This window comes from Psammomys obesus, unplaced genomic scaffold (assembly GCF_907164565.1).
Source record: "Psammomys obesus unplaced genomic scaffold, mPsaObe1.curated_primary_1811, whole genome shotgun sequence".
NCBI lineage: Eukaryota > Metazoa > Chordata > Mammalia > Rodentia > Muridae > Psammomys > Psammomys obesus.
In genome coordinates this window covers 3,546,013-3,572,942 of record NW_026588368.1, presented here as the reverse complement: position 1 = coordinate 3,572,942, position 26,930 = coordinate 3,546,013, and the positions used below count along the sequence as shown (strand labels likewise).

At 46.9% G+C, this 26,930-nt stretch overlaps 1 protein-coding gene and 1 long non-coding RNA gene across 2 annotated transcripts in view; one reads left to right on the top strand and one right to left on the bottom strand.

Annotated features, from left to right (window-relative positions):
* Positions 1-26,930, top strand: part of Cacna1c (calcium voltage-gated channel subunit alpha1 C) — a 184,150-nt gene that overhangs the window by 134,671 nt on the left and 22,549 nt on the right. The window contains exons 27-33 of the mRNA XM_055604274.1: positions 5,394-5,477; positions 12,415-12,447; positions 15,280-15,408; positions 17,351-17,416; positions 18,466-18,557; positions 25,652-25,817; positions 26,376-26,503. Coding sequence (XP_055460249.1) covers positions 5,394-5,477; positions 12,415-12,447; positions 15,280-15,408; positions 17,351-17,416; positions 18,466-18,557; positions 25,652-25,817; positions 26,376-26,503 — 698 coding nt within the window. The remainder of the gene's footprint in view (positions 1-5,393; positions 5,478-12,414; positions 12,448-15,279; positions 15,409-17,350; positions 17,417-18,465; positions 18,558-25,651; positions 25,818-26,375; positions 26,504-26,930) is intronic.
* The window catches only part of LOC129674333 (uncharacterized), a 3,518-nt gene continuing 465 nt past the window's right edge, over positions 23,878-26,930 (bottom strand). Inside the window, exons 2-3 of the long non-coding RNA XR_008719794.1 lie at positions 25,937-26,021; positions 23,878-23,959 (exon numbers count right to left, since the gene is read on the bottom strand). This is a non-coding gene — a long non-coding RNA (uncharacterized LOC129674333). The remainder of the gene's footprint in view (positions 23,960-25,936; positions 26,022-26,930) is intronic.

The following is a 26,930-nucleotide window of genomic DNA, read 5'->3' as shown; positions in this document are numbered from 1 at the left end:
TTTTTTTTTTTTTTTTTTTTTTTTTTTTTTTTTTTTTTTGTGGCTTCCTATGATCTGTTGTGAGGTTTGTGCTCCTTTGACAGAGGAGGCTTCCGGTCTGGGCAGAGGAGAAACAGAACACAGAATTCTATATTGGAGGAGGTGTACCCTAATCTCTCCCACAGTGATCTTACTCTCTGTATCAGAGATGGAAGCCATCCCACCTGGCAGCCCAGCACTGTTCTCCACAAGCCTTCAAGCCCAGGGAAGACCACGTCTACCCTGACTTAACAGTTGCTTTCTAAGAAGTTGGCAGTAAACTATCTATATGAACTTGAGTCTAATAAAATCAAGCCATGACAGCCTGCACTCTGTCACAATGTTGACAGTGCCTGCCTGACTGACTGAACCAAGAGCATCTCAAGACTAGTGACCAGATGGTGAGCAGAAAGGGCCTTGGCAAGCCCAAGAATCTTCGGCTTCTTCACTCCCAGTCTGCATATTTTGCTTCTAGATGCCTGGTTCTGATTTTCCCTTTGCTCAGCCCCACATGGGCACTCACCTGGGCCTGTGAGTGCTACTTTGCAGTGAGGCAGGCAGGTTATATCTAGCTAATGTTGACCATAGCTAATACGAATTTAGAGTTCCCCCAGCTTACGTGCAGGTCTAAGTCCCCTGTGTGTGTGGTATCTTGTAAACCTCAGCTTAACACTCTGGTCAGCCCCAGTCTCTACATAGGAAAACAGGTGCAGAGAGTGTAAGTGATTTGCCCACTCTTGATGCTATTGTTTGGATCTTGACTCTATTGAGGTGCAATTGAATGTTTCAAAGTAGGGCCCTAGGGGGAGGAAGTTAGGTCCTTGGAGGAGTGTCTTTGAAGTGTTTTCCTTTGCTTTGCCACCATGAGATGGTCAGACCTCTTCTCCCACTGTGCGCTGTCTCACCAGAGACCCACAGCAGCAGAAACAATGCCGTGAACTAAAACCAACTTTCTCTCTCACTGATTCCCACATGTACATTGTCATGGTGATAGGACACTGACAGAGAGTTGCCCGGTTAGCAAGTGGCAGGATAGGATTGAAACCCACTGTCTCCAGAGGTCACACTGTCAGGACCATTGCCTCTGTCAACACAGCAGGACGCCCATGACATCCCTGAATGAAGGCAGAGCTGATCCGAAAGAGAAGAAAATACAAAATCCCTGTGCATGTGAAATAGATAGCATGGAGCTTTTGTAGTCATTTTTCCTTCCCAAAAATTCTTTTCTGAAGCAGACGTTAATTGGCTGTCCATTACTTCGCCTAGTGAGAAGAGGTTAAACACCGATGATCAGGCTCTGGCAGTGGGAGCCATGCCCAACCTTCCCTGGCTAGGCCAGAGGGGAGGCCCCTAGTCTAATCTCATCACAAGATGCTGGCAATTCGAAAGGGGAGTCCACTCTGCATGTGGGATGTTTCAGGTGGCAAGAGAAAGCTTCTAGCCATACACGCACCATCTTTTCTGCAAGCACCACCTTCCCTGGCTCTGAGGGGTTGGGCAGTCAGAGGTTTGGTTTGCCACTTCTAAGACATCCAGCACAATAGTCTCTATGTTCCCACTATAGGGAACGCACTCACCATTGAAAAGATTGGTGGCTACCATAAGCTGGTCCTAGTCAAACTGACTTTATAAGAGAAGTTTGAGTCCACCACCTTCCTCTCTGTTTTACTCCCAAGCCCCATTGCTCATGGAAAAAAAAAAATAGGTATGCATGCATATAAAAGAAAAGACCTGACTCACACCAGAGCTTATAGAAGAAATATTCTTCCAGGCTCCTCATATAAGGACTTGGCCAGGTGTCTCCCTTGGACAACCTATTTATTACCAAATTGGTGGGTGTAGGCTTTGCTTCTGGTATGGGGCAAGTAGGAGGTGATGGTTCTTGAAATAGTGGGAAGAATGAAAAAAGGGGAGGGGAGGAATAGAGATTTGGAAGCTGGATCTGAAGTCATCCTCAAGGTCCAGAACTAATGGGCCAAGGGGAAGAGGGATGGGAATGTGGGTCAATGGGTCAGGGTGAAAGCTGCCTCTTAAAGGGACTGTCCACCCTAGGAGTTGCTCTGACCCCTCTGCATTCCAGATGTGCATGTGTCTGCCAGGACTTGGTCCACCGGAGCCTTTGGCAACAAGGGAAGTAGTTGGTTTCTGTACCCAGTGGTTTCCACGAGGTAATATGCCAGAGGGCAAAGTCTATCAAAAGCCCCAGCGACACAGTCTGGAACAGGAGTCGTGATTAATCCCAAACAGGCCTAGCCAGTCCAGTGGTGCAGCTATGGCCAGGGCCAGGGGAGGGTGACGGCTGAGGATCATTTCTTTCTCTTGCACCTAAAAAAAATAAGTCCAAGAGAAATGGCAAGCAGAGATGCACAGCTGGAGGTTGACAGAGTCCCTTTAAATCTCAGCCCCTTCCCCTGGTACTTGCTAGCAGACTAACGGTGTGTAGCTGCTTTTCGCCATGTAGCCTGCTTTTTGCTTTCTTCCTTCTCTCTCCTCCCTCAGAGGTGTTGCGGACCACCGCCCATTTACTGATTTGTTTCAGGTCTTCGGTGGATGGAGATCCCGACTCTCCCCTTCCTTGTGTGAATTCTGAGACCCCCGCCCTTCTTTTCCTCCTGATCCATGTTGCGTACCCCACTAACGTTTGCTCGCCACATTTTCTAGGTTGGTGCTGAACATCCTGCGGTCTCACGTTTAGTCCTGTTTCCCTCCCTTCTCTTCTTTGACCTCTCTTCGATTTTCCTTCCGAACTAGCTCTACTCCTGAACAAACAGCTCACATTTATAGATAGTCCCCAGCGTTTTCCAAGATCCCGTTTCTAAAGCACACACATATGTAGGGTACATTTGGGAGATTCACTCCTACTCACCCCCCTTTCTACCCTGAGTGGTATATAAAAACTGTTTTGTTTTGTTTGTTTGTTTCTGCTTAGAGCATGAGATGTAACTGGAAGAGCAAAGTCCCTGACTTCTCTCAATACCCAGGGCATTGCTCCAGGGAACCAGCAATAGAACCCCTGCCCAGGCTGACCCTAGCCTGACCTGTAACCTGAACAGCCTCGGCCCCAGTCTGGCTGCCCCAAGCCTCCTGGGACAACGTTGATTTTCTTTGGGCAGAAATGCCTGGGAACTTACAGTCCTCTTCCCTTGTGGCCTGACCTCCTCTTCTAAGAATAATAGCCCTAGGGCAGCCTGTCATGTCGTTTACTCTAGAAGGAGATGGCTGGGAAGCCAGGCTACTTAGGGAGCTGGACAGAGCCAGGAGGATGGTACAGCATAAGCTTGGCTCCTGTGCATAAAAAGTGCAAAAGAGGGCTGGCAGCCTTTGAGAAAGCAAAGAGCCAAGGAGCTCCTTGAGCCCTCTCCCAGCAACCAAAGCCTCTTGCCAAACTCCAGACACCGGTGAGAGCGATCCCTGGAAAACAAAAGGAGCAAATGTCATCGTTAAAGAAGACAGCTCTCCTTCCACCAAGGGCTGTGTGACTGTACTTACTGCTCTTGGGGGGTTCCCAGGCTGTGGCTCTGTGCTCTGAGACATGGCCCTTTAAGTTGCCTCACCTCTCAGGACCTGAGAATGCCACCTGCTCTGTGTAAGGCAGCTGCCTACCCAGCAGTTCCCAGCCCTCGGGGCATTCTGGACATCTGGCCACAGAGTTGTCCACGTACTTCAAAAGTACTTCGGGAGGTCATCTGTTGATTCTCATCCCTTTCCTCTTCTGAGTAAGTGGAAAGTTGATGAAACCCAGGCAACAGTAGTAAAGTTGGGACCCTGGTCTTTCCCTCTCTTCTCCAAGCCTCTGCTGCTTTTATCCCCTTTCTAAGAAGGCAGTAGTCCTGCCCACCAACCATTCCCACCTCCCCAAACCTGTGCCCAGGGAAGTCGATGAGAACTCCCCTCACTTCAGCAGCATTTTCATCTTCCTGAGACTTTTTATATCAAGGAGCCTTGCACGGTACTTAAGAGACAGCACTGAGGGTACTGTCTGGAGAGGCTTCCGAGACCCAGAGACACTTCTATCCTGTTAGGAAAGCCTTTGCAAGGCAGGCTTGCCCTGAGATGTATAGCCACATCCCATACAGGAAAGAGGCTAACCCTGATTCCACCTACGCAGAGTCCAGCCTACTGCAGACACTGCTTGAGTGGTTCGGTCTTTTGGTTTTCTCTGAGCTTTGATTCCAGTCCAATCAACTAAAAGGCACCAGCCACTGACTTCTCTCCCTCCTGATAGGTCCTTCTAATAGAGAAAACTGAGGGTATAGGTCATATAGTATATGCTTATATATAATGTACCATATACTATAGACTATACCATGCCATACCATACCATACCATAGGAGATGACACATAAAAAGTAGAGTCCAGCCACGCCCTATGCCACTGTGTCTTATTCATACTCCCTAGACCCTTGGCTACTTCTCTCCTGAGGAAGTAGAAGGGTCCTCTGTGGAGGAGGCGGAGAAGATGTGGACCATGTAAACCATGAAAGGGAGGTCAGGAAGGCTGACCTGAATACCCCCTGTTACTCCTAACCCAACCCAGGCTCCAGGCTCCTGGCCAGACGCTGACGTTTGGAACTCCCAACCACACTCAAGTGCCAGGACAGTGATTCTAATGGTGATGTTGCTCTGTTCTTGTCTGTCTAATATTCCTTTTTAATCCCCATCCTGCCTGCCCCTCCCTCATGTAGGGTTACTTTAGTGATCCCTGGAATGTTTTTGACTTCCTCATCGTGATTGGGAGCATAATTGATGTCATTCTCAGTGAAACTAATGTGAGTATCACTCTGCCCTCCCCGAGGACCCTAGTCCTTCCACCACTTCCGCCTCCTCCACTTTCTCTTTCTCTCTCACTCACTCTTCGTTTACCTCTTTTTATTTTTATTTTTATTTTTAATTTCTGATTTTTTTTTTTTTTTACCCACCTCCAGTCATGCTTTTTATTGAACCTGCCGTCGTCTTGTGGGGGAAAAAAAGCAGAAATCTGTTCTCCTTTTTTTCCCACTTGTCCTGGCTACGCTGGGCCCAAGGGCGCAGAGCTGAGCGGAGGGAACAGGCTGCACATTGGTCGGGCCAGCACTGGCTGCCTTCCTTCCGGGTGGCTGTCTGTCGCCCACCCACCTCGGAACTAACCTAGCTTTTGTCAGGCCTCTCCATCCTGCGAAAACCAGGTTGCTCAGGTTTGAGCCGCCACAACTGTAGAGCGGTAAGAGTATCTAATATACCCACGTAACCTCTTTCTTTTCTCATTTTTTTTCTCTTCTCTCCTTTCTTTCATGCCTCTTTTTTTTTTTTCATTTTTCCCTCCTCCCTTTGTTTTGTTTTCTCCTCTTTTGTTGGTTTGTCCCCTTCTCTCTTTCCTGGCTTTTCCGCCCCATGCAGCACTATTTCTGTGATGCATGGAATACATTTGACGCCTTGATTGTTGTGGGTAGCATTGTTGATATAGCAATCACCGAGGTACACGTAAGTACATGGCGTCTGTGACCCAGCTCACCCCGCCTGCTCTAACATCCGTTTGTTTCTCCCCGCTTTATTTTTGTCTTTCATTTTTTTTACTTCCTGTGCCCCACCTCCTTATTCTTTGTTTTTTTTTTTTTTTTTTTTTTTTTTTTTTTTTTTTTTTTTTTTTTTATCTGTTTAAATTGGTTCAAATGTTGTTTGGTTTTTTTTTGTTGTTGTTGTTTTGTTTTTTTCCTTGTTGCTTTGTTTGGAGATTTCTTTTTAAATTTTTTTTTTTTTTTATCTTTGGAACGCACTAAGACTTCCTTTTAAGTGTTGGTTGCTGCTGCATCTTTTTTCTCTCTCCCTTTATAATCAGCCTGGCATGACTCACACTGTATAGGAGGGTGCAGCTATGTGAATTATGGAGTGAGAAAATGAAGGGTTCGTTACAAGTTCTGGAAAACCACTGGAGTTGGGACCCAAACCTTTTCTAACCTAAAACTTCATCCCCAGACACCGCCTCTTCCCCTGTTGGTTTTCTATCCCTATTACATCCTAAATCGGTGTGCTCTCAAAACAACACCCAGAGTTGAGGCTAGGAATTTGCCTGCGTTGTCAGCCATGGCCTCCTCTCTCCCAAGAACTACCTGATTGTCTTCACATTGAATAGACTGTGTCTGCTTTGTCTAAACATCAGTAGCCCATGCTGGACACTTTGAGAGAGAAATGTACTGGACATATTTGGGATCTGTTTGTCCTCCCTTCTCTAGAAACAGTGAAGAGCCTGGTAGCCAGGTGATTTGCTGAGAGCCTTGTTGGGTGGGTTCTGTCTTCCCATGCCACAGAAACAGGATCCACGTAAGAGCCTCATACCCATGTGAACTCACCACAGAGAGTGGACTGTGCACCCACCTGCTCTCCCCTTGCCCTTCATAACCTGCCCCTGGCTCACAGGCCTCAGGCAGGGCCCACAGCCACAGCCATGTCACCCTCTCCTCCCCAGAGCTGCCTCCTTCTATACAGTTCTTGCACATGTCTTCTTGTTACTGGCATGTTTAAGTATCCTCTCTTTATCTATAAGCAAGTCCTCTTGCAGTTAGTCCTTAACATTTATTGTTTAGTTTTTGTCATTATTTCTCCATGAGAGACTTGAAAATGTTTGCATAAACCTTTGATGGACAGAACCACTGAATAAGAACACAGAGGACCCAATTCTGGGATTTGATCTTAGACATTTGGGATCCCCTTTCTGCCCTCCACACATCCCACCCACTCCACGCAGCCTGGCTCGTTCCTAAGACTTTGAACTGACATGTTCTCTCGCTGATTTGATTCTCCTCTGTGTAGCCACGGACTTAGGAAGGAGGATTTTACATTCTCCATACATCCATTCCTTTGACCCCTCGCCTATTGCATATTCCCTTGCTTATCCTACAGCTCCAGCCTCAACTGCCCCTCTGTCTCTGAGACCTTAAGCGTGTCTTCGTGTCAGTGTGGGGGGGGGTGCGTGGGTGGGTGCGTGCACCCATACACATGCATAGAAACCCTTAGGCTTGACTCCTTCCAGTTAGTTATTTAATAACAAAGGCAGTCTTCCAAAACTGCCACTAACCTCCTTTCTGGGTAGATTCCTAGCATGCAGTCTGTGTGGACCCTAAGTTATATTACTGTTGTTATTTAAGTCTCAGAACTTAAAGGCCAGACTCTATGCTTAGCGTCTGTGCCATGCACTGCGCTGCCCTGAGGGCCCTGCAGGGAGAGCAGCGAAAAGAAAGACAAGGCAGACGCTCTGCCACCTGTCTGTGGGCAGTAGCGCAGGCTCATGCAGAGATCAGCGCAGAGGTCTGCACAGTGGGAAAACACGGGGAAGGACAGCAGGCTGCTTCCCATGGTGGCATTGCAGTCCTAGGAGTCCCTCTGTGGTTCTTTTACAGCTGTCACCCTGCCATGACATCTCTATTTCTGTATACAGTTTTCTATGTAAAATGTGTGCTCACGTAACAGTATCTATCCAAAAGCCCAGTGTCAACTGCAAAGATCTAGAAAGTAAAAAAACTACAGCACCCAAGCAAATCACATCCTCTCAAAGCCCCTGCCTCTAACTAGACCATTTCCTTGGCATGCCCGTAACTTATAGCATGCACGCACCAAGAATGTCCCTTTCCTCAGCTGCTGTTATTTGGACGTGTGGAGGTGACCAGCAGGTACAGCCATCAGAGAAAGTGCAAGCCATCAACAACCATATGATCAGTTTGGCAGGCCTGTGGCCACGCATGCTGTCAGCAGCCAGTAGGACAACAGCCAGTAGGGCAGCAGCAAGATAAGAAAGAACACCCTACTCACATTTATCTGCCTTTAGGTGATGAGCTGCTGCAAGGCCAGAGCCAGAATTTTTGTAGGGTCCCATAGGAAAATTCAGGAGCTCTGCATCCCTACATCTTGCCCCAAGCCTTCCCAGATTTCTCTACACACATACTATCATCACAGGCACAGATTCCCAGACACATGTTTTATCCAGAAGCTATCCATGATGGCTATTTACCTGTAAGCCAGCACCTCAGGCTTCTCTGGGACATGGCTATTGTCCTCTCACCAAGTCTCTTATTCACTGTCAAGTCCTTACACGTATTTTTCATGTTTAAATCCATCTACCATTCTTTCTTAGCTTTCCCAGGTGAGTGCCCCTCCCTTGCAGGAAATGTACATTTCATCTATTCTGGGGAGCCAGAACCCCCTCATCTCTGCATGCTCACAGTCTCCTTCTGTGGGTAGACCCTTCTTTGGTCCCCTGGGTTATATCTGTGTCCAAAAGGCCCTACATTCGCGGGTTTGCATTCTAGCAAGGAGGCTACAGAGAATAAGTAGGTACAGAGAATAAGGACAAGGGGGTTCAAAGAGGGCCGATCAGGGGCACCTGGCACGAACGGGTGGGGACTGTTATGTTCAGAGCCACTTGCTGTTTACATCCCTTTTATCCTAAATTTGAATTCTGAAGCTTCAGAACGGCGTCCTCCTAACAGCTGCAGGATACTGTTTCCAAGTGCCCCTCCAAGGCCTCCACTCTGCCTTGTAAGGCTCCCTCAGATCCAGGCCTCTGCTCTGCTCCCGAGTAGCTCGCCTTGTCCAAATCAGCCCCGTTCTTCCTTTGTGAGCCCTGCCGGATCCATGTGTGCTGTTACTCCACTCTTGTGGAACCTGGCTTCTTCTCTAGGGCAGGGGTATGAAATCAAACCTTCTAGAAACGTTCCATGGTTGTCCGTGGACATTCTGATAGCCTCCTCCCAGAGTGCTCCCTGATATCCTAAAGGATGTGACCAACAGCTTTCCTGAGCACTTTTTCATGGTGCCTCTGAAAGGATTTTAAACCATCGAAAGCTCTAGAAGACCTCATTTCCTACATTATAGGTGTGGAGAGATAAGATTTGTTACTTTCTTGGGATTCCCAGGACCTCAGTGTATTCACCTCAATCTGGGTTCGCATGTGGCTCAGGCGGGCACTGTACAGAGATGGGGACAAGAGAGACCACTCCAGGGAGAGCTGCAGGCCCTGGGATAGTCCTAGGGAAAGAACACCAACCCTTGGGACCTTCTAGGCAAGTTCAGGAGAAGAAGTGTGGAAGAATTACTAGCTGCAAGGTGTTGGCCACATAAATGACCAGAGCAGGAAAATAAACTAAGAACTGATGGCATTTGCTGTTACCTTGGCTGGTTAGGAAGAAGAAGGAAAAGGGACACCATGAGACCTAGTCCTTGACCATGTCAGCCATCAGGACAACTATATGACAACAACAATTGAGACCTGAGGACCCCCAACCCCCCGCACATATGAAATCTTGGCCCAGGCAAGGCAAGCAAGCTGTCCAAAGTCTTATTCATCAATCAGCAGTTCCACTCCCACAGAGCTGCAGCCATGCACTGAGATGGTGTCAGCGTAGCGTCACTAAAAGTAGGGGTTTGTGGCTTCTGTCACTGTAAGGCCCTCCTCTGGTGCCTTCCCGCCACCGACCTACACAGAACTGTTACCAACTTCCCTGTACTGATGCTAAGCCAAGCAATGCTGGATACCCTTGGAAGGTTCACACAGAGCATTTGTGTGATGCAGGGGCACAGATGCAGGGGTAGGAGAGAGACTCGAGGGAGAGCAGGAACAGAGATGGAATGCACACCACATCCACTGGCCAAATCAACAGGGGTGAGAGACAAGGAGAGACAAGAGAAAAAGGACACAGGGGTAGAGTACAGGCTAGGAGGGCTGGGTCAGTTTCAGGAAAGGATGAGTTACAATGCTATTTCCAGGTCCCCCTCTCCACCATCCCTGGTGCTGCCTTTCTCCAGCAGCATCTTTCCACCCCAAGGCCACAGGCATGACTTCCAGTTACCAATGGCTTCCTAGTGGGTCCCTGATGATGAAGCCTGTTGGCTCCTTCCCAAATTCCATTTCCTTCCTACAGTAGAGGAAGGCCTGGGCATGGAGACTTCTGCTTGCTGTGTGTCCATCCCCACAAATGTGAGGGACTCACAAAGCAGCAAACAAGGCAGACAAGACCATGGGCTTAAACAGCATAGCTTGGGACACCTTGGACATCCAATATCAATAGCTCCAGCTCCCCCTCCCCCGTATAGCACACCAAAGAGTTTTCATTGTAGCTAGGAAAACACTAAAGACCTGGATGATCACACGAGGTTGTCTATGAAACACCATCTGCCCTGCCCAGGCTTCTTCTCACACAGAGCTCACTGGGTAATTATGTCCTGACTCTGTTGTGAATTGGGTTTCTGAGACCATGTGAGCACAGTGTGTGAGGAATTGCTAAGACGACACTACCTCAGCCAAACAAAAGCTTCTTGGGTAGTGTGGATTTAAGGCTCAAAAAATACTTAGCCCAGGAGTTTCTCGGCTTTCTTTGCAAAGTTGTCATTACCTGGGCTGGGGAGCCTAAGACATAGGTGTCAGAGAGCCCTCATCCCAAGCTGCTCTGAAATATTGTCTCCTGCTATGAAGACAAGACCTAAGGACTATGAAGTCAGGACATGATACTAAAACAACAAAGGACCAAAGAAGTATCAAACCTAAGCCTAAATTTTGAAGTAAAATATAACATAAGTAGATGATATCTTAATGTAGGCAACAAAAGGCTCAGTTAAAAAGCATCAGGAGAGAAGATGACCACGGTGAATGAATCTTCAAAGCCCTCTGCTGAGGGGGTCCCCAGTGTTCAAGTGGTAAAATAAAAACACTTTATTTCTTTGTGATGACTAGAGGCTGATTTCATGGAGCCAGCTGAGCTGGTGAATTTTCTAAATTGCCTCCATTTTTGGTCTTATTTAAGATGAGATTGAGCCAGAAGTTCTTTAATTGCTTATCTAAGGTCCTTGGAAATGATAGGGAGCTGTGGTGACATTATGATGAACCTAGGAGCAAAGCAACAACCCAGAACAACCTCACAACAGAACCCCTGACATGTCCACAGAGAAGATTTGCCTCCATGTGGCTCTCCCATTCCACTGCTGAGTCCCCAGAGACATGGAACTCTTATCTAGTAATCCAAGAGTAAAGGCCCTGGACCAACCAGGGTTGGGGTGCGGATGGGATGAAAACGTACACTAAGAAACAGAGGCTTACACATCATGGCAGCTGTCTCATGCCAGTGGAAGAGGGGCTTGGGTGCTTAGAGAAGAAATGTAATGAGCATTTGAGTGTGCATGTCTGTGTGTGTGAGAGTGTGTGTGTCTGTTTGTGTATGTGTATGTCTGTTCATCTGATGAGTTTTGTATCAACCCAGTAGCCAAATCCTACTGACCCATTCCCTCCAGACATGCAGACTGACCAGGCAGCTGGCAATCAGAACAGAAGCTCATATAGACTGTGTACTACAATGACTAGAGAAGGAAGGCCCTACTCTCCTCTTCCACTGCTCGCTCTCTCCCACTCCCTAAACAATCAAAACCAACTCTCTATGGGAATGTTTTTTTTTTAAAAAATCAATTGCTAAGAAATATGTCACCAAGAAGTGTTTTCAGACTTCAAGAAAATATCTAACTATGAACAGTTCTTTCCTTCAAAAATCCCGTTACTTGTTTCATCTGAAGGTGCAGGCCTAGGCCACAGCACCAATGGGTAAATCAGTCAGGGATGATTGCTGTAGCAAGAGCCCAGGGTTGGGGTATCTCCCTAGGGAAATTAGGAGAGGAAGGGCCAAGATGTGCTCCTGTGAGCTCCTGCCACCAAACAAGTTTAGCACTCTAGCCTAGGAAAACAACTCTTGGGGTACTGTTGACATTATCCCAAAATATGTACAAGGCCTTCAGAACTAAAAAGCAGGTCCACATACTTTCATGTCAGTAGCCAAAGCCCTGAACTGAGCTCCAGGCAAGGTCCTGTCCAGCCAGCCTAATCTTTTAGAGAAAGTACTTTCTGGTGAGGGTCAATGACCACCTCCTTAGATCTCCTTCTGGTCATAATCAAAATTTAGTCTTCTCTAACCTGAAAGGCTGTCACCCTGAAGTGCCTTTGCTTAACTGTGTGTGGACAATGATGGACACATGTAAACCAGGGTTTGTCCTTCAGCCCGCACTTCATAGAGCAGGCCAAAGTGTAGAGAGGGGGGGTCCCAAAAGGTTAGCTGAAAATGAAAGTTGAGCTCCATCCACAAACCTGAAAGACACCCCCCTTCCTCCTCTGTATTGAGGCTGAGTTGTTTCACTCATAGCCAGAGGTGGTCACTGAATAGGATAGGAGAACCTTTGGGTCCTTGTTGGCCATGTGGCCCAGTGACACACAGCCCATGCTCTCATTGGTGTTCCTCACCCTGCCAGGCCCACGCTTGTGTACTTCTTTCACTTGTTTCCTTATGCCCTTTCCTACCACTGTGTTGTTCCTCTGTTAGCCAAGACCTAGAGTACCAGGCTCTTCGTTGGAGACTCATTACAGCTTATCTCTGTCTGCCTTTCTTTAAAGCCAGCTGAACATACCCAATGCTCTCCCTCTATGGTAAGAAAAACCCTCCGGACCACATTCCCAGCTTCTGTGCCCCCCCTCCAGCCACCCACTTCTTATCCACCCCAACTTCCGGAGCTCTGGGAGCCCAGCCCAGCTCCCATTGCATGTGGCCACCGTGTCCATTGTGTGCCTTACCTGCCTGTGCTCACGTGAGCTGTGCAAGGGTGTGTGTATAGTGGTTTTCCTCAACTTCCCCAAGCTTCCTCTGGGTGGTGAGTCACCATGATCCGCTGGGAGAGAACTGGGCCCGTGCTATTTCCTGTTAAACGTCCCAAGGACTGTGTCTCAGCTAAGGTGGGAATTTGTGAAAGATGCTTCTGGGAACTGTGATGAGAGCTCCCGGGAGAAGACGGAAGTGGGGACGGGGTCCAGCTAGAAGCAAAGGCAGTCCTACTCGGTTCTGTGATGACCAGACTCCCCGGAGCTTTCTGTGGAAGGCTGTGTGAGAGGCACACGCTGGGATTTGCTATGGCCTGAGGGTTGGCCTCCAGTCTCTCTACTGTGGCCCTGAGCCTTAGTCTTATGTCTTTCCAAGTTCCCCAAGTTCATTACATTTGCATTAGAGTCATCTTTCTGTAACACATGGGAATTAGGGAAACAAACCAACCAAACCATTCCCAATGGAGGAGCGTACAGGGCTGAGTGGTAGAGGTACCTCACCACATGACCATGACGTCTCCTTGGAATGGCTTCCCCTAAAAGCGCCATCACTCCTTCCAAACCAGGCTGATGACTTGCCAAACCCTAAAGGCCAGATTGAGAGCTGTAGTAATGATCTCCAGTGCAGCCCACCTGGCAGAAAGGCTGCCTAAGACATGTTTTTGTCTTTTAATCCATCAGACCTAGAAGATGTCCCAGTGACAGCAGCTTTACAAATGATTAACATCCGCAGCTGAAGTCCCCCACTTCAGCTTGTCCTGTTGGTTTTGGTTTTGATTTGTTGTGGTTATTTTTTTCCCCCTCTGGGACATAGTAGAACTGACACATAATAAAAAGACCTGAGCTCCTTATACGCTTCTCTGAAGAGCAAACCTCCTTCTAAGGACAAAAAATAGAACTTAGGGAGGCAAACAGACGCAGAGGCTAAAGGAGCCAAAGATGTCCTGGGTAGGACCAGCATTGCTGGCCTTACACATCCCCAGCACCTATGAGGCTGTCTGCTGCCGGGCAGGGCTAGAGTCTTCATGGCAATTGGAACGGCCCCAGTTTTAAAACATAAGAAATGTTTTGACTCTCGTCCTATATGGAGGGGTCTGAAAACCAGGACTCTCTGGCTTGCTTTCTTCAGAGCCCTCCTCTATGGAGGGTGGAGCTGATCTGGAAAATCTGCCCCAAACTATCCTGCCTCCTTTGGGAGTGAGGGTCATTGACCTGGAGGTTGAATAGCTCGTCAGTCCAGCCTATTACCCTTTGAATATTCCTAAAGCTCATTGCATAGAGCCCTCCAGATAGAATTGAGATAAAGCCATCTAGAAGGATGGTCCAGAAGGCCGTAGAGGAAGACTGGAATTTATGGAACCCTGACGTTTAGCACTAAGGAATATTTCAGGGTACAGGTAGGCGTGGTGCTGAGAGAGGGGGCCTGGTCTAGACACACTATCAAGTACAGCAAGAGGGACAGGATGGGGTAGGACAGCTTAACACCCCTCCTTCAAGGGGTGCCTGGGACGGGAACCGTAACAGGAAATTCTAAGGTCCTTTCTCTCCCAGTGGGGCTGCCAGCGGGGCTGGGCAGGCTGCACTAGCTTCAGGGAAGGCGGAAGGGCCCCCACCAGCTCTCGGAGCTTTGGAACACAGCCAGCTGCTCATGCGAGCAGGAGGGCTCAGCATATAGTCAGTTCTCAGGTATGGGGGCAAAAAGTGACAGCTGTGTCCCTCCCCCAGAGACCTACATGTGTCTGTATCTTCAAGCTCCTTCAGACTAAGAAGCCAGTCTCAAACCTTTGGCCAGAGATTCCCAGCAGCTTGGGAATTCTAATCCCTTTTCAGCTCCCCTAACCTCAATGCTGCCTCCATCTCTTTCTCTCTTTCTCTCTGTCCAAGACCATGCAGCAGGTACCTCAGCTACTCCATAGTACCAGGCTCAACCTTTTCTGGGACTCAGAGCACAGGATGCCTCTCCTGCCTTGTCTTGCTGGTTTCGTCAGTCCTTCCAGACTATGGATCTCTAGGGAAGGTCACAGCCTCTGAGGCCCTGAGAGGGCAGCAACTCCAGAGTTGCATATGACTCCAGAGGCATATGACTGTGGCTGTCCCCTAGTAACACAGCAGGCCACTACCACCATTTCCCAGCAGCTATTTGTGACAGGACCATGGGAAGTAGAAAGTGGGGACAGAGAGAAATGAGACTTGAGTGGGCAGGGCATGCTTAGAGGCAATTTCAGACAGCTGGGAGGGAACAACACCATCCCGTCTCCTGATAGAGCTGAGTTTCACTCACATGGCAGAACTCCCAACTGAGAAGATAGCTTTCTCCCACCATGGGGGACAGAGGCCACTTCGGCAGTAGCTCTGGGCCCAGATTCCAAAGCTTGTGATATCTGAAAAACTGGGAATTATGGGAAAGAGGAGGATAGAAAAAGTCATGGAATAGAGGCTGTGTCTTAGCAGAGACCTTGGGGATGGGCTGCCAACCTAGAAAGAAAGGTACAGGCCTCTCCCCTCAGAAGTGGGGAGTTGGGGCCTAAGTTAAGAGTCTAGTGCAGCTGACCCCACCCTGGCCTGCCTCCTCTCAACCAATGGCTGTTTCTCAGAGGATCCCCTCCTGCCCCGCCTTCTTGCTGTGTTAACTGCACCCCCCCCCCTATTGCCAACGGGTTCTAGAGTGCAGAGGAGAACTCCCGCATCTCCATCACCTTCTTCCGCCTCTTCCGGGTCATGCGCCTGGTGAAGCTGCTGAGCCGTGGGGAAGGCATCCGGACCCTGCTGTGGACATTCATCAAGTCATTCCAGGTAGCCATGCCACCCCCGCCCCTTTGTAAAGCTGGTAGAGACACAAACTCCACTGCTCCCAGGAAGTGGAATGCCCTAGTGTTCCACCGTCACTTTCCCTACCCCTTACACCACCCCCACCCCCAACCGCAGGAGCAGACCAGGAAATAAACAGCTCCAGCCCAGCCCAGCATAGGGGCCGAGGGATGGCTGTGTCAGTGTGTGACAGCAGGGTGATAGTACCTGGCTTTCCATGTTCTGAAGGGACTGAGGATGAGAGCAGACCTGAGATTCCAAAATGGAGGGCCCAACACATTCCAAAGAATTTACTGGAGAAGGGGGCTTGTGCGGCCAGTTCTGAGGAGTGCTTCGTTTATGTAAAGTTCATGAGAAACGAAGCTGTTAGGGCACTTGAACTCCTGGGAAACAATGGTAGAAATTTCCAACTGTGCTTCCCAGGCACCATGAGAGCCAGCCCCTCGCCCCACACATCCACTCTTAGAATGCCCTCGACCCTGCATCTAGGGCTCTGTGTTCCCTGCCCTGGACAGTTCGAGCTCAGATAGGGCACGGAGTATGTCTCTATCCAGATGTGCTCAAAGTTGCAATTGTACCTAGAGGACGGTTGCCTTCTGGTCCCTTGCCTACCCTGTTTGGAGTCCCCTTCCAAAGTCTCAGCTCTGGGGACAATGCCACACAAAGCTCTCTGATGGATGACGGGAGAGGTCCAGCCCAGGTACACACAGCTCCAGTGTTCTTCCCGCCATGTACCAACCACTCTGCTGGCCCCTTGACACCTAATGAGAACTGGGGTCTCCCTACCCAAGACGCTTCTCAGGTCAAGGTGAAGGGAGTTTCTAAGGATTTGGATCCTTGGCCCTAATGGAATCAAGACAGAAGGCTGATCCTGCCTTGGCCCCTGAGACACGCCCACAGTTCCTTGTCTTAGGGAGTGGCTGGGGTGACCTTGAAGACTGGGACTTGCTCAGGGAGCCAAAGAGCCCTCCGTTTATTAAAACATTGTGCGATCTCTCAGTGCCATCTAGTGGTGTGTGGGCAACGTATTTCCCAAGCCAGAAAGCCAGGTTCCTATGCTCCCACAAAAGGCTTTGAGAGCCACGTGCCTCCCAGAAAGTGGCCATGGCTCTGCTTACAGGACACACTGAATGACTAAAAAGTGTGGAACCAATAATGTAATAGCTACTGTGTTGTCTATATTGTATATGTTGAAATATTGCCTAGTTCACAAACCTTAAACCATTTTAATGCCACACCCCCTGCCAGATAAGCTTTATCAGTCCTCCTCATTCAGATCAGGAAACAGGTCCAGAAAAGCTATGTCATATGCCCAAGCTCCAGAGCTGGAGAGTGGAGGGAATAAGATGTGAGTCCATGATATTTTTTTTTTTTTACATTTCTTCTTATTAGATGGTTTCATGACAATAGCGCTGACTGCTCGTTTCTACAAAAATAATTGGATAAAGCTGGGGTATAAGCTGCCTCCTCCACACTTTTCCCTGGTGACTACAGTTGTCTTGTTGTGTAACTTCCATCACCCCCTCCTTCTTTGTGCAAATATCTAGCTGTAGTCTGAGGAGGGCTGCTCCTTTGATTGTTCTCAACAAACACCACAGTGCTACTTCCATTACTCTGAAGCCTGCTTTTAGAAGCAAACTGTAGACTGGGACCAGGGCTCAGTGGTAAAAGCCCTCAACTACATTCCCAAAAGGTAGATCATTAGATAGATAATAGATAGATAGATAGATAGATAGATAGATAGATAGATAGATAGATAGATAGACTGACTCCTGGGAAGCCAGAGCTCTCAGGTTCTCTCCTTGGTGCTCAGTCCTCCTAAGCCAAACAGCTGATTGCTGTGGAACTGGGAATGAAATGCTTTCTGGGCAAGGATCCTGCCGGCCTGTACCCCTGGGTCTCATGGCCACTCTGTGCTTCCTTCTAGGCCCTGCCCTATGTGGCCCTTTTGATTGTGATGCTCTTCTTTATCTATGCGGTGATTGGAATGCAGGTATGAGAAACTCTGCCTCCTTGGTCTCCTCTGAGCCCCAAGAGCCATAGTCCTTCCCCTTTCTTCCGTCTTTTCTGACTTTTGTTTCTGCCTGTCACTCAACGTCCAAAGAGCTGGAACTTACCCCAATAAGATGGGGCATAGGTAAGGGGCACGAGGCAGTACGGGATGGGGCTGTTCTGCAGTGGGGAAACCACTTATAAATCAAGGCGTGGGCCTCAGGAGAGAGCAGCCTCTTCCGAGAGACAGCAGGAAGCGGGCGTGTCCCACCAGCATCCTCTGCTTTGTCCATATCCGATGTGCCTGATTTGAGGCGGGAAGAAAAGAGAAAGTTCTGCCTATCATACATGCAGTCCTTTTCTGGAGCCTCCTTCCAGGAGCCTGCTGCACTTTCTCTGTTCCCTCACCCAGAGTTCTCCTACCCCTTCAGGACTCCAGAGGAGTCTTTCCAGGTTCTGTAAGGCAGCACCGCCCCAGCCAAGCCTGTACACTAACAGAGAGCTTCCCTTAGCAGCTCCCTGTATGAAATCTCTAAAACTCCCTGCAGGAAGGGAGGGAGGGAGAGGCTGCCTTAACATCAGATACAAGGAGACAGCTTTGGCAGCTTCCTGGATAAACATACCTTCAGAGGGCCAGGGAAAAATGCAAGTAGGCCCCGACATCAGAACGAATTAAGCTTGTCCAAGCTCTGAACCACCCATTCCATATCATGGCAAAATCCAAGAATCAGCCGTGTGTTTGGGTACCTGGAGGTGCAAAGGAGAGAATGCCCTGGTTCCTACATTGATCTCTGCATCCGCTAACCACCCCCAGCCCCAGCTTTCCATGAGCTGAGGGGCCTTCCCTGAGAGCTGAGGGTACATTTCCTCCGAAAGTTATTCATGCTGGAGCTGGAGTCCAGGATCATGGGACAGCCGGTGTCTGCTAGGTCCCGTCATAGACTGCTTAGCCAGCTCATCCCAGAGTTACTGGGACCAGAGAGGCTGTTAGACAGTGGCTAGAGATGAGCATGCTGTCCTTCTCTGGTCCCTGAATCCCTCTTTCTCCAGGTGTTTGGGAAGATCGCCCTGAATGACACCACAGAGATCAATCGGAACAACAACTTCCAGACTTTCCCCCAGGCCGTGCTGCTGCTGTTCAGGTGGGTGTCGGGTGATGGGAGTACATGCACACGCACACTTCCAGGACTACTGCTCTTCAGCTGGGTCTCAGGTGACATCGAACACCTACAAGATGCTAGCCCATCCCTGGAAAAGCCAAGGGAACAGAAATGGGATGGCCTCTTCTGCCCTCCTGGCCAGGAGGTCTCATCTACACCAACTTCCCATGTGCAGCCAGAAAGCACCATGCACATGTCCTGGGTTTCCTCTGCCCCAGCCACTGGGGAGTCAAAGTTAAACAACGAAAGCACTGTGGCTTGGCATCCAACCAGGCACGTAGAAGCAAGCCTCAACACACTGACCTTGAGCGAAATACCGACCTTCACCGACAATCTGTTTACCAAACCATCCTTTAGACACCTTACTCCTTGGAAATGTGCCACCACAGGTGTGGCTGAGAAGGTGGTTTTCTTACACAGCCCTGAGTTGGTCTTCAATACAACCATCTTTCTCCCTTGGCTTGCCATCATCTCCATATCCACTTCCATCTTTTTCTCACCTTTCTGCTTTGTGTGGTGTCACACTCTATGACTCCACCTAGTCCCAGGCTGGTAGGTGAAACTATCTCTCTTGTCTCCGAAGCAAACGCTTGCCAGGTCCTTGAGGCCCTTTTCCAGAGCATATGGGAAAGAAAACCTGCCAGGTGACACTACTTCCACCATTTCCTAACAGAATCTGGTCCCACGCCCTAGTTTGTTGCTGCTCAAAATACATTTATCAAAATGATGGGTGCCCTAAATAACAGCCTGGCCTCACTGCGTCCCAGATGACACACACCATCAGAACACAGAGCTGTCTGTTGTGAGCTGATATTTAACAATGGCAATCTCATGCCACACTTAAATTTGGGAGATGGTGGCAGAGCCCAGACTGCCACATGGCTGGTCTCTCCTGTTTTTCTTAATGGCAGAAAATATCTTCTCAAAGAGCAAACACCCAATGCTGTGAAAGGCGGAAAAGAAAAAGATGAGATAGTGCTACTAGGGGAACTAGAAGTGTTGAGGAACTTCTAAATGGAAGAAAGTAGACGGGGTTCAGTTCACAAAAGAATGAGACTTAAGATTGGCACGCTTCCAGACAGTCTGAGACCGTGGAGGGTGGGCAAGCAACCTGGGTCATCTCCAAGCTGAGCGTCTACAGATGCAAGGGACAGGCAAGATCCAGGCCACCATTTGAACTGATCCTCTGGGACTTGCTTTCTGGGGAAGCTCTACTCTGCTCAACAGCTGTGAGAACAGCATTGAATGTCGCACTCCAGAGCTTTGGAAAGACCCAGCAGAACACTCCCTCTCAGGAAACCTACCCTCAGGGAGAAACTATCCACCAGTCCCCTCAGCACATCTGTTATTCCCCAGAGAGCTTCCATGATGAAGACTTTACTCAGAGAGCTGGGTTCTCAGTCACAAAGAGCAACTGACAATAAGCCCAAAAGTCATCAGGGAGAAGAGGTGTCTGTGTCACACTCAAGTCACAAATAAACACACAGGAAGGACAAAAGGAAGGAGCAGATCCAAACTATTTGACATTAAATGCAACTCATATTGTTAGGGTAACTAAAGACTATAAGGCTTCTGTTAAATTAGAAGAAATAGTGGCAGCAGCCATTGCGAAACAAAAAAGAAGGAAGAGAAAATACAAATGTTAAATGCTTTTATTTTCCTTTGTAAGTTTTTTTTTAAGATTCATTTATTTATTTTATGTATGTGAGTGCTCTGTTTCCATGTAGACCTGCATGCCAGAAGATGACATCGGATCCCAGTATAGATGGTTGTGAGCCACCATGCTGTTGCTAGGAATTGAACTCAGAACCTCTGGAAGAGCAGACAGTACTCTTAACCGCTGAGCCATCTCTCCAGCCTCCCTTCTAACTTTTTTTTTTAAATAGATGCAATGTATAGTTGAAAGGATACAACTAAAAATGTTTTGATGAGCTGAAAGATCAACTGGGGTTCACTTACTATATGGCTGAAGTACAATGCAAAATAATGAAAATAAAGATTAAGACAAAGAGAGAATAGAGATAGAAAAATTGCACCATCTGATAGAAATTCCAGACTAATAGACAAAATGAAGAGAGTAAAACAACGGGCTGATCAAATAATTTAAAAAAAAAAAAAAGTAAGCTTTCAGAGGTAAACGGCCCTACTAAGTGCAGAATAGGTTAGCAGGCAAATATTTAACCCACCAAAAGTGCCAGTGCATGCCTGTGCACTCAGAACTCAAAAGGCTGGAGCAGGAGGACCATGAGGCCTAAGCTCATTTGAGTTATAAGACCCTTTCTCAATCTTATCTCCAAATATCTGTAACTGTTTATTTATGATTACTTTTTAGAATGCCACCAGTTAAAAAGACCAAAAAAAAAAAACTTAAAGGTTTTTAACGTGCAAAAACTGTAAAACATTGAAGGGAAATCCTTATAAGCTGGTTTTGTTGTTGTTTTATTTTTTTGGTTTTGTTTGTTTTTGTGCTTTGAGGCTAGCTATACAAAGACACTACAAAAAAGGAAACTATAGACAATACCCCTAATTGACATAAATATAAAAAATCCTCAACAAAATACTAGGAGACTTAATTGAACAATACAGTAAAAGTAACACCGAATGTGTACAGGTGGGATTTAAACCTGGGAGGTAGGTGTGGTCCCCCATATGCAAATCAAGAAGTGCAAGCCAGCACATGAACAGAAAGAGGAACATAAGCCATGTGCCATCTCAGGAGCTGAGAGTCACTGTGTGACCTCTCTGTTGTAGGCCTAGGAGTAAAGTAGCATAGACGTAATCATGTGTTAATACTGAAAGTCAGCAACCAGATACAAAGAAATTGTGTACATTTCAAAGCAGGGGAAGGAGCGTGGGTATGTAGCTCAGTGTGCAGTGCTCGTCTGACAAACCCAAGGCCCTAGACAAAGGAAACTTCAGTGGTTTATCAAAAGGAAGGGTAAAAGTGGTACTTAAATAAATAAAAATAGGAGAATAAAAGGAAAGAAGGTAATATATACAAAGATATTAAAATTATAAGCCTGTTGAATGTTTCTATTAAAAAACAAGCATTAGGACCAGCAAAATGGCTCAGTGGGTGAAGGTCCTTGCTGCCAAGACTGACAAGCTAAGTTTGGCCCCCAGGACTACAGAGTAGAAGGGGAACACCAACTCCTGCAGGTTGTTCTTTGACCACCACGCATTTGCTGTGAATAATTTTTATTTTTTTTTTAAATAAAGATCAGGCATGACACACACACAGAGAAATTTCACAGGGAAACCTACTCATTTGAATGAATAATTACAAATTTTAGTGATTGATGCTCTACCGTTGGTGTGAAGGATTCCAGCGCTAGCATATTTGTAATAGAATTAGTGAAACAAAATGACCCAGAGAGAGTGAAGATAGAGGTGGGAAATGGCAATTCCGGAAGGACTCACCACGTATGTACAGCGGTCACAGCATCAGTGGAAGTAAAATTCCAGGTAAGAAGCGTTAGACAGAGCAAAGAGGGGTATTTGATACAAATAAAAAGTTTAATAAGCCAATAATATATGATCATTACAAACAATATGAGCTTAACAATATTGTTTGGAAATACATATAATAATAGGACACAAGGAGAAAGTAAACACATATCAAGTTACTGGATATACAGTTCATAAAAATAATAGTTTGACACAGGTAAAAGACCATCTAAACAACACAATTAAGAGGTGTCATCTATAGATCTGCCCTCAATAAATGGCAAATAGATACATTCCATTTGAGCACTCAGAAACATCCACAAAAGTAGCCACAGTTTAGGTCATAAGAAACTTAATAAGTTCTAAAACTTCTTCAACATTAATACAGCAAAACTAGAAATTATACACTGAAATGGCCCCTTGAAGAATATCCACTTAAAATATTAATATTAAATCTCTCCACTAATCAGCCTTAACTTGAAGGCACAACTCCTCAGCAATAGGGGCAGGAACAGGGTTGGTCAACACCAAAGAAAATGAGAGCCCAAGTGTCCTTATTTGGGAGATTATATTTAATAAACAGATGGGCAAGTGAAACAACAAAATAATCCCAAGTTATGAAGGAATTCACTCGTGAAAACAAAAGTGTGCATTGCCAAAATAAAACACAAAACAAATTTTAGCAATAGTCCTTAGAAGATGGCTTTGAAAATACCAATAAGTAAATATGCATTTATGAAATATAACCACTAATAAAACAAAAGGACAAACACCAAGCATGAAAGTGTAGGGTAATTATGGATGTGGAAATGATTGTTGGAATGGTGGGTGAATTCCATGCCTCATTCTTGCTTCATCTCTGAGATAATCGGCGACTTCAGGGATGAAGCTGTACCCCTTTCTGGCCACTGGCTGCCAGAAACCCTTTAAAGTGGACAGCGAACATAAGCTTTGGACCTGCTACAAGAAGTGTGGGGCACAGAAGTGGCCTCTGGCACTCGGGTGAAGCTGGGAGGCTTTCTGGGCTGAATGAATGTAGGAAGGGCATACAGAAGCAGGCTGTGTTTCTGCACTGAGGAGTGGACCCTCCTGTTAGGGACCAATGTGTCCTGGAGAGAAGCTATGCAAACCTTACCGCAGGCTGCCTTGTATCTTTGCATTTGGTGGTTTGGGAGTTGGAAGGGATTTGTGCACAAGGATATTCCTTGTGTCCACTGCCAGCATTTCTCATTGCCTGGGTCCCCCAAAGCTGGCAAGACCCACAGACATTTCAATCCCTTATAGATTATATTTATATGTTTTGTGAAAAGGTCCACATATGCAGAATATAAGATACACAGGACCAGAACACACAGCACTCCAAATCCAGCCTCCCTCAGGTGTCCTGTGACACAAACACTGGCATGTTGCTCTGTGCAAAAATAATATACAAAACAAACAACAACAACAACAAAAAAAAAAAACTGGCAAGAGGCCAAGATGCACTAAATGTGAATAAGGCCAAGTAAGCCACGAATCAGCTGCCAAGTAATAGTTAGTCTCCCTGAGACCATCCATCATTCACTACTGCTGACCAAAGCCAGTCAAAACGAGAATTTTCAAAATAAGCGAAGACATTTAAAAAGCAAACAAACAATAATAACAAAAAGTTCAACAACGAAAACAGAAAGGAAGTACTACGAACTAATTTATATCATTCTGTTTGGAGATCTAAATATAGTAGGTGCTTATCATCATTATCATCATCATCATCATCATCATCATCATCATCATCATCATCATCATCATCATCTACCTATCCCTGCCTGGCATGGAACTCACTGTGTAAATCAGGCTGGCCTCAAACATACAGAGATCCACCTACCTCTGCCTCTGTCTCCGGAGTGCTGGGATTAAATGTTTGTGCCACCACGCCCAGCCGAAGGGCCTGCTTTTATCTAGGAAAATATGAAGTACAAAATTTTTATTAAGAAAGACATCTTTGCACATATTACTTGGTGCACAGAATATTTGGGCAGCAATAAATTAATCTTGATAGGGTTTTTTTTTCCTTAAGAAAAAAATAAAATATTAACCGGAAAAGCATTGATAAATTCAGAAACTACAAATTTAGAGAACAAATTATTTTTTGAAAAATATTTCCACGAGTTTAGTTTTCTGGACTGCCACTAATCACATTAATCAACATGAGCACGGCCATTTAGTTCAAACTTATCAGGGGGAGCAGCTTTCCCTGCAAGGTGCAGATTAGTGCTAATGCTAACGCTGAAATGCTCTCAATAAATGAGCAGCATTAGCTACAATAGACATTGAAAAGGTTGTCAAAATCACAGCCTTTTTGCAAGGCCCACGCTGCTGTGTTTTCATCAGCGATCGAGGAATAAATCATTCCTAGTCACACAAACTCTCAGTCACAGAAAGAGGCAGGAAGCTCCCTACTCAGCCTAGAAGATGAACCAGTACCGATTTTTAAAAACAGAAGCAAGAAGTCATACACACTAAATTGTGGGGTGCTGCCATTTGAAGACGAAGGCTGATCCAAGTGCAGAAGATGCAAGCAAGTCAACATTACAAGAATGGGTAGGGCCAGTGAGGTGGGAGGGCCGCCAAGAATATCACCAGTGACATAACCAGTTAGCAGATACAATAGACAAGATGCTGTGCTATCACCGTTGTCGTGAGTATTTTGTTGAAAGTTCTATCCGGTGCAACAGTGTGAGGAAGATGGGCTGGGGCGATGGCTCAGTTGAATGTATTACAGTTAAAATAAATAAAGTGAGAGACAAGCCGTATACTAGAAGGAGACATTTTAGTGCATGTAACTTACAAAGAAATTATTGTGAGAATACCAAGGACCCCTAGAATGAACACGAATATACATAGCCCAGGAGCCAAATGAGCGAAACTCTGAACACGCAGTCAAGAGGAGGCAAAAATAAAAACCCTCAACCTACTAATCATTTTAAAGCCAATTGTTTTAGAAAGGTATTTGTTTTATTTATTTTTCCAGACGGGGCCGCGTGTAGGCCAGGGTGGCCTAGAAAAGCCAAATTGAAATAAATAGCTGTAAGATGTCATTCCACACAGTCCTCTGAGGGACATTCTTTAAAATTCTCTACCACCAAGAGCTGATGTGTCTGCAATGACACTAGTCCAAGCCAGACAAGTGCTACCTGGTGAAAATGAAGATAGGCACTGTCTCCACCTGGTAGCTCTACAAGACATGGACCTGCATGCTTGCTGCACTGTTAACCGTGACAGCAACAATAACTTTTCTGAAAAACCCACTCCCTTAACAAGGGCAGATTTTTTTTTTTTTAATGTATTCATGGCAGGTATTCCTGTGTAGCAGTGAAAATGAACTACGGCTAAAATAGGCCTACATAGCTGCATCTAAAAAGTTCACACAGATGAAAGAACAAGTTTTTCAAAAACTTAACTGTGTGTCTAAAGTTTTAAGACATTCAAGACAGCGGTTCATATTTCCACATTGAATGAACATGATGGTCAATGAAAACCAGATGCTCAGTTCCTTTCAGCAAATCCCTAAGCAAGGCCTAAGCGGGAGCCTTGCCTGCGTGGGCAAGCAGGGCCAGCTGAGGTTGGACTCTCTCTCCTCTCTTGTGTAGGTGTGCCACTGGGGAGGCCTGGCAGGATATCATGCTGGCCTGTATGCCAGGCAAGAAGTGTGCCCCAGAGTCTGAGCCCAGCAACAGCACAGAAGGGGAGACCCCCTGTGGCAGCAGCTTTGCCGTCTTCTACTTCATCAGCTTCTACATGCTCTGTGCCTTCCTGGTAAGCTCAAGGGGGACTCAATGGCACAGAGATGGGCACAGCTTTGGGGCAGTGTGGGGTCAGGGCAATCTTAGCAAAAGAGCTGTCCTGGGAAGACTGAGTTAGTAGACATGTCTCACCCCTAAGAAGGGCTAGAAGCCTTGGCCCAGAACACTTCAGCTAGACTCCTTGTCCACTCGTCCCTCTTGTCATGGTAGCATTGTTCTAGAAGACAGAGATGTGTGGAAAAGCATCATGAACTTGCATGTCTCGGAGACCGTGCTCAAGAGTGAGGGAAAGACGACCAGACAGGGCCCCTCTCTGTCCCTGGCAACTTGGTAAAAAGGAAGCTGTTCTGTCTACATGTAGGGTTCATGCCTCGCAAAGCTCAAGGGAACAGAATTTGGGCCAAGGGACCCAAATTCTAGCAGCTGGCATCATAAATGCTAGCATATTGCTGATACGTAGAAATGTTGGCGTCCAGCTGGCCAGGGCACTGGCTACTGACGTGGGCTTTGGCAGCAAATGTGGAAGGGCCTTGACAAGCGCCTTATCATACCAACTTATCGATCCCTGCAGATCATCAACCTCTTCGTAGCTGTTATCATGGACAACTTTGACTACCTGACAAGGGATTGGTCAATCCTTGGTCCCCATCACCTGGATGAATTCAAGAGAATATGGGCCGAGTATGACCCCGAAGCCAAGTAAGTTTCCAGCGGGAAATCCTGGCTCCCTACACTGAGAGAGGGGGTGAGCAGTCTGTAGAAAATGTCCACAAGGGGTCAACATTGGTTATACTAACCGAGAGCACTGAAATATATCAGACCCAGAGTGAAGGATCTAGGGCTAGCAAGATGACGCCAAGTACCATTCACTGAGCTGGGGAACATATCATTGAATGGAAGAATAAATGATTCTAGTGTTGTGCCAAACATGGTGGCGCACGCCTTTAATCGCAGTACTTGGGAGGCAGAGGCAGGAGGATCTCTGTGAACTTGAGGCCAGCCTGATCCAGGACAAAGCAAGTCCAGGACAGCCAGAGCTTGTTACACAGAGAAATTCAACAAAACAGATAGATAGATAGATAGATAGATAGATAGATAGATAGATAGATAGATAGATAGATAGATA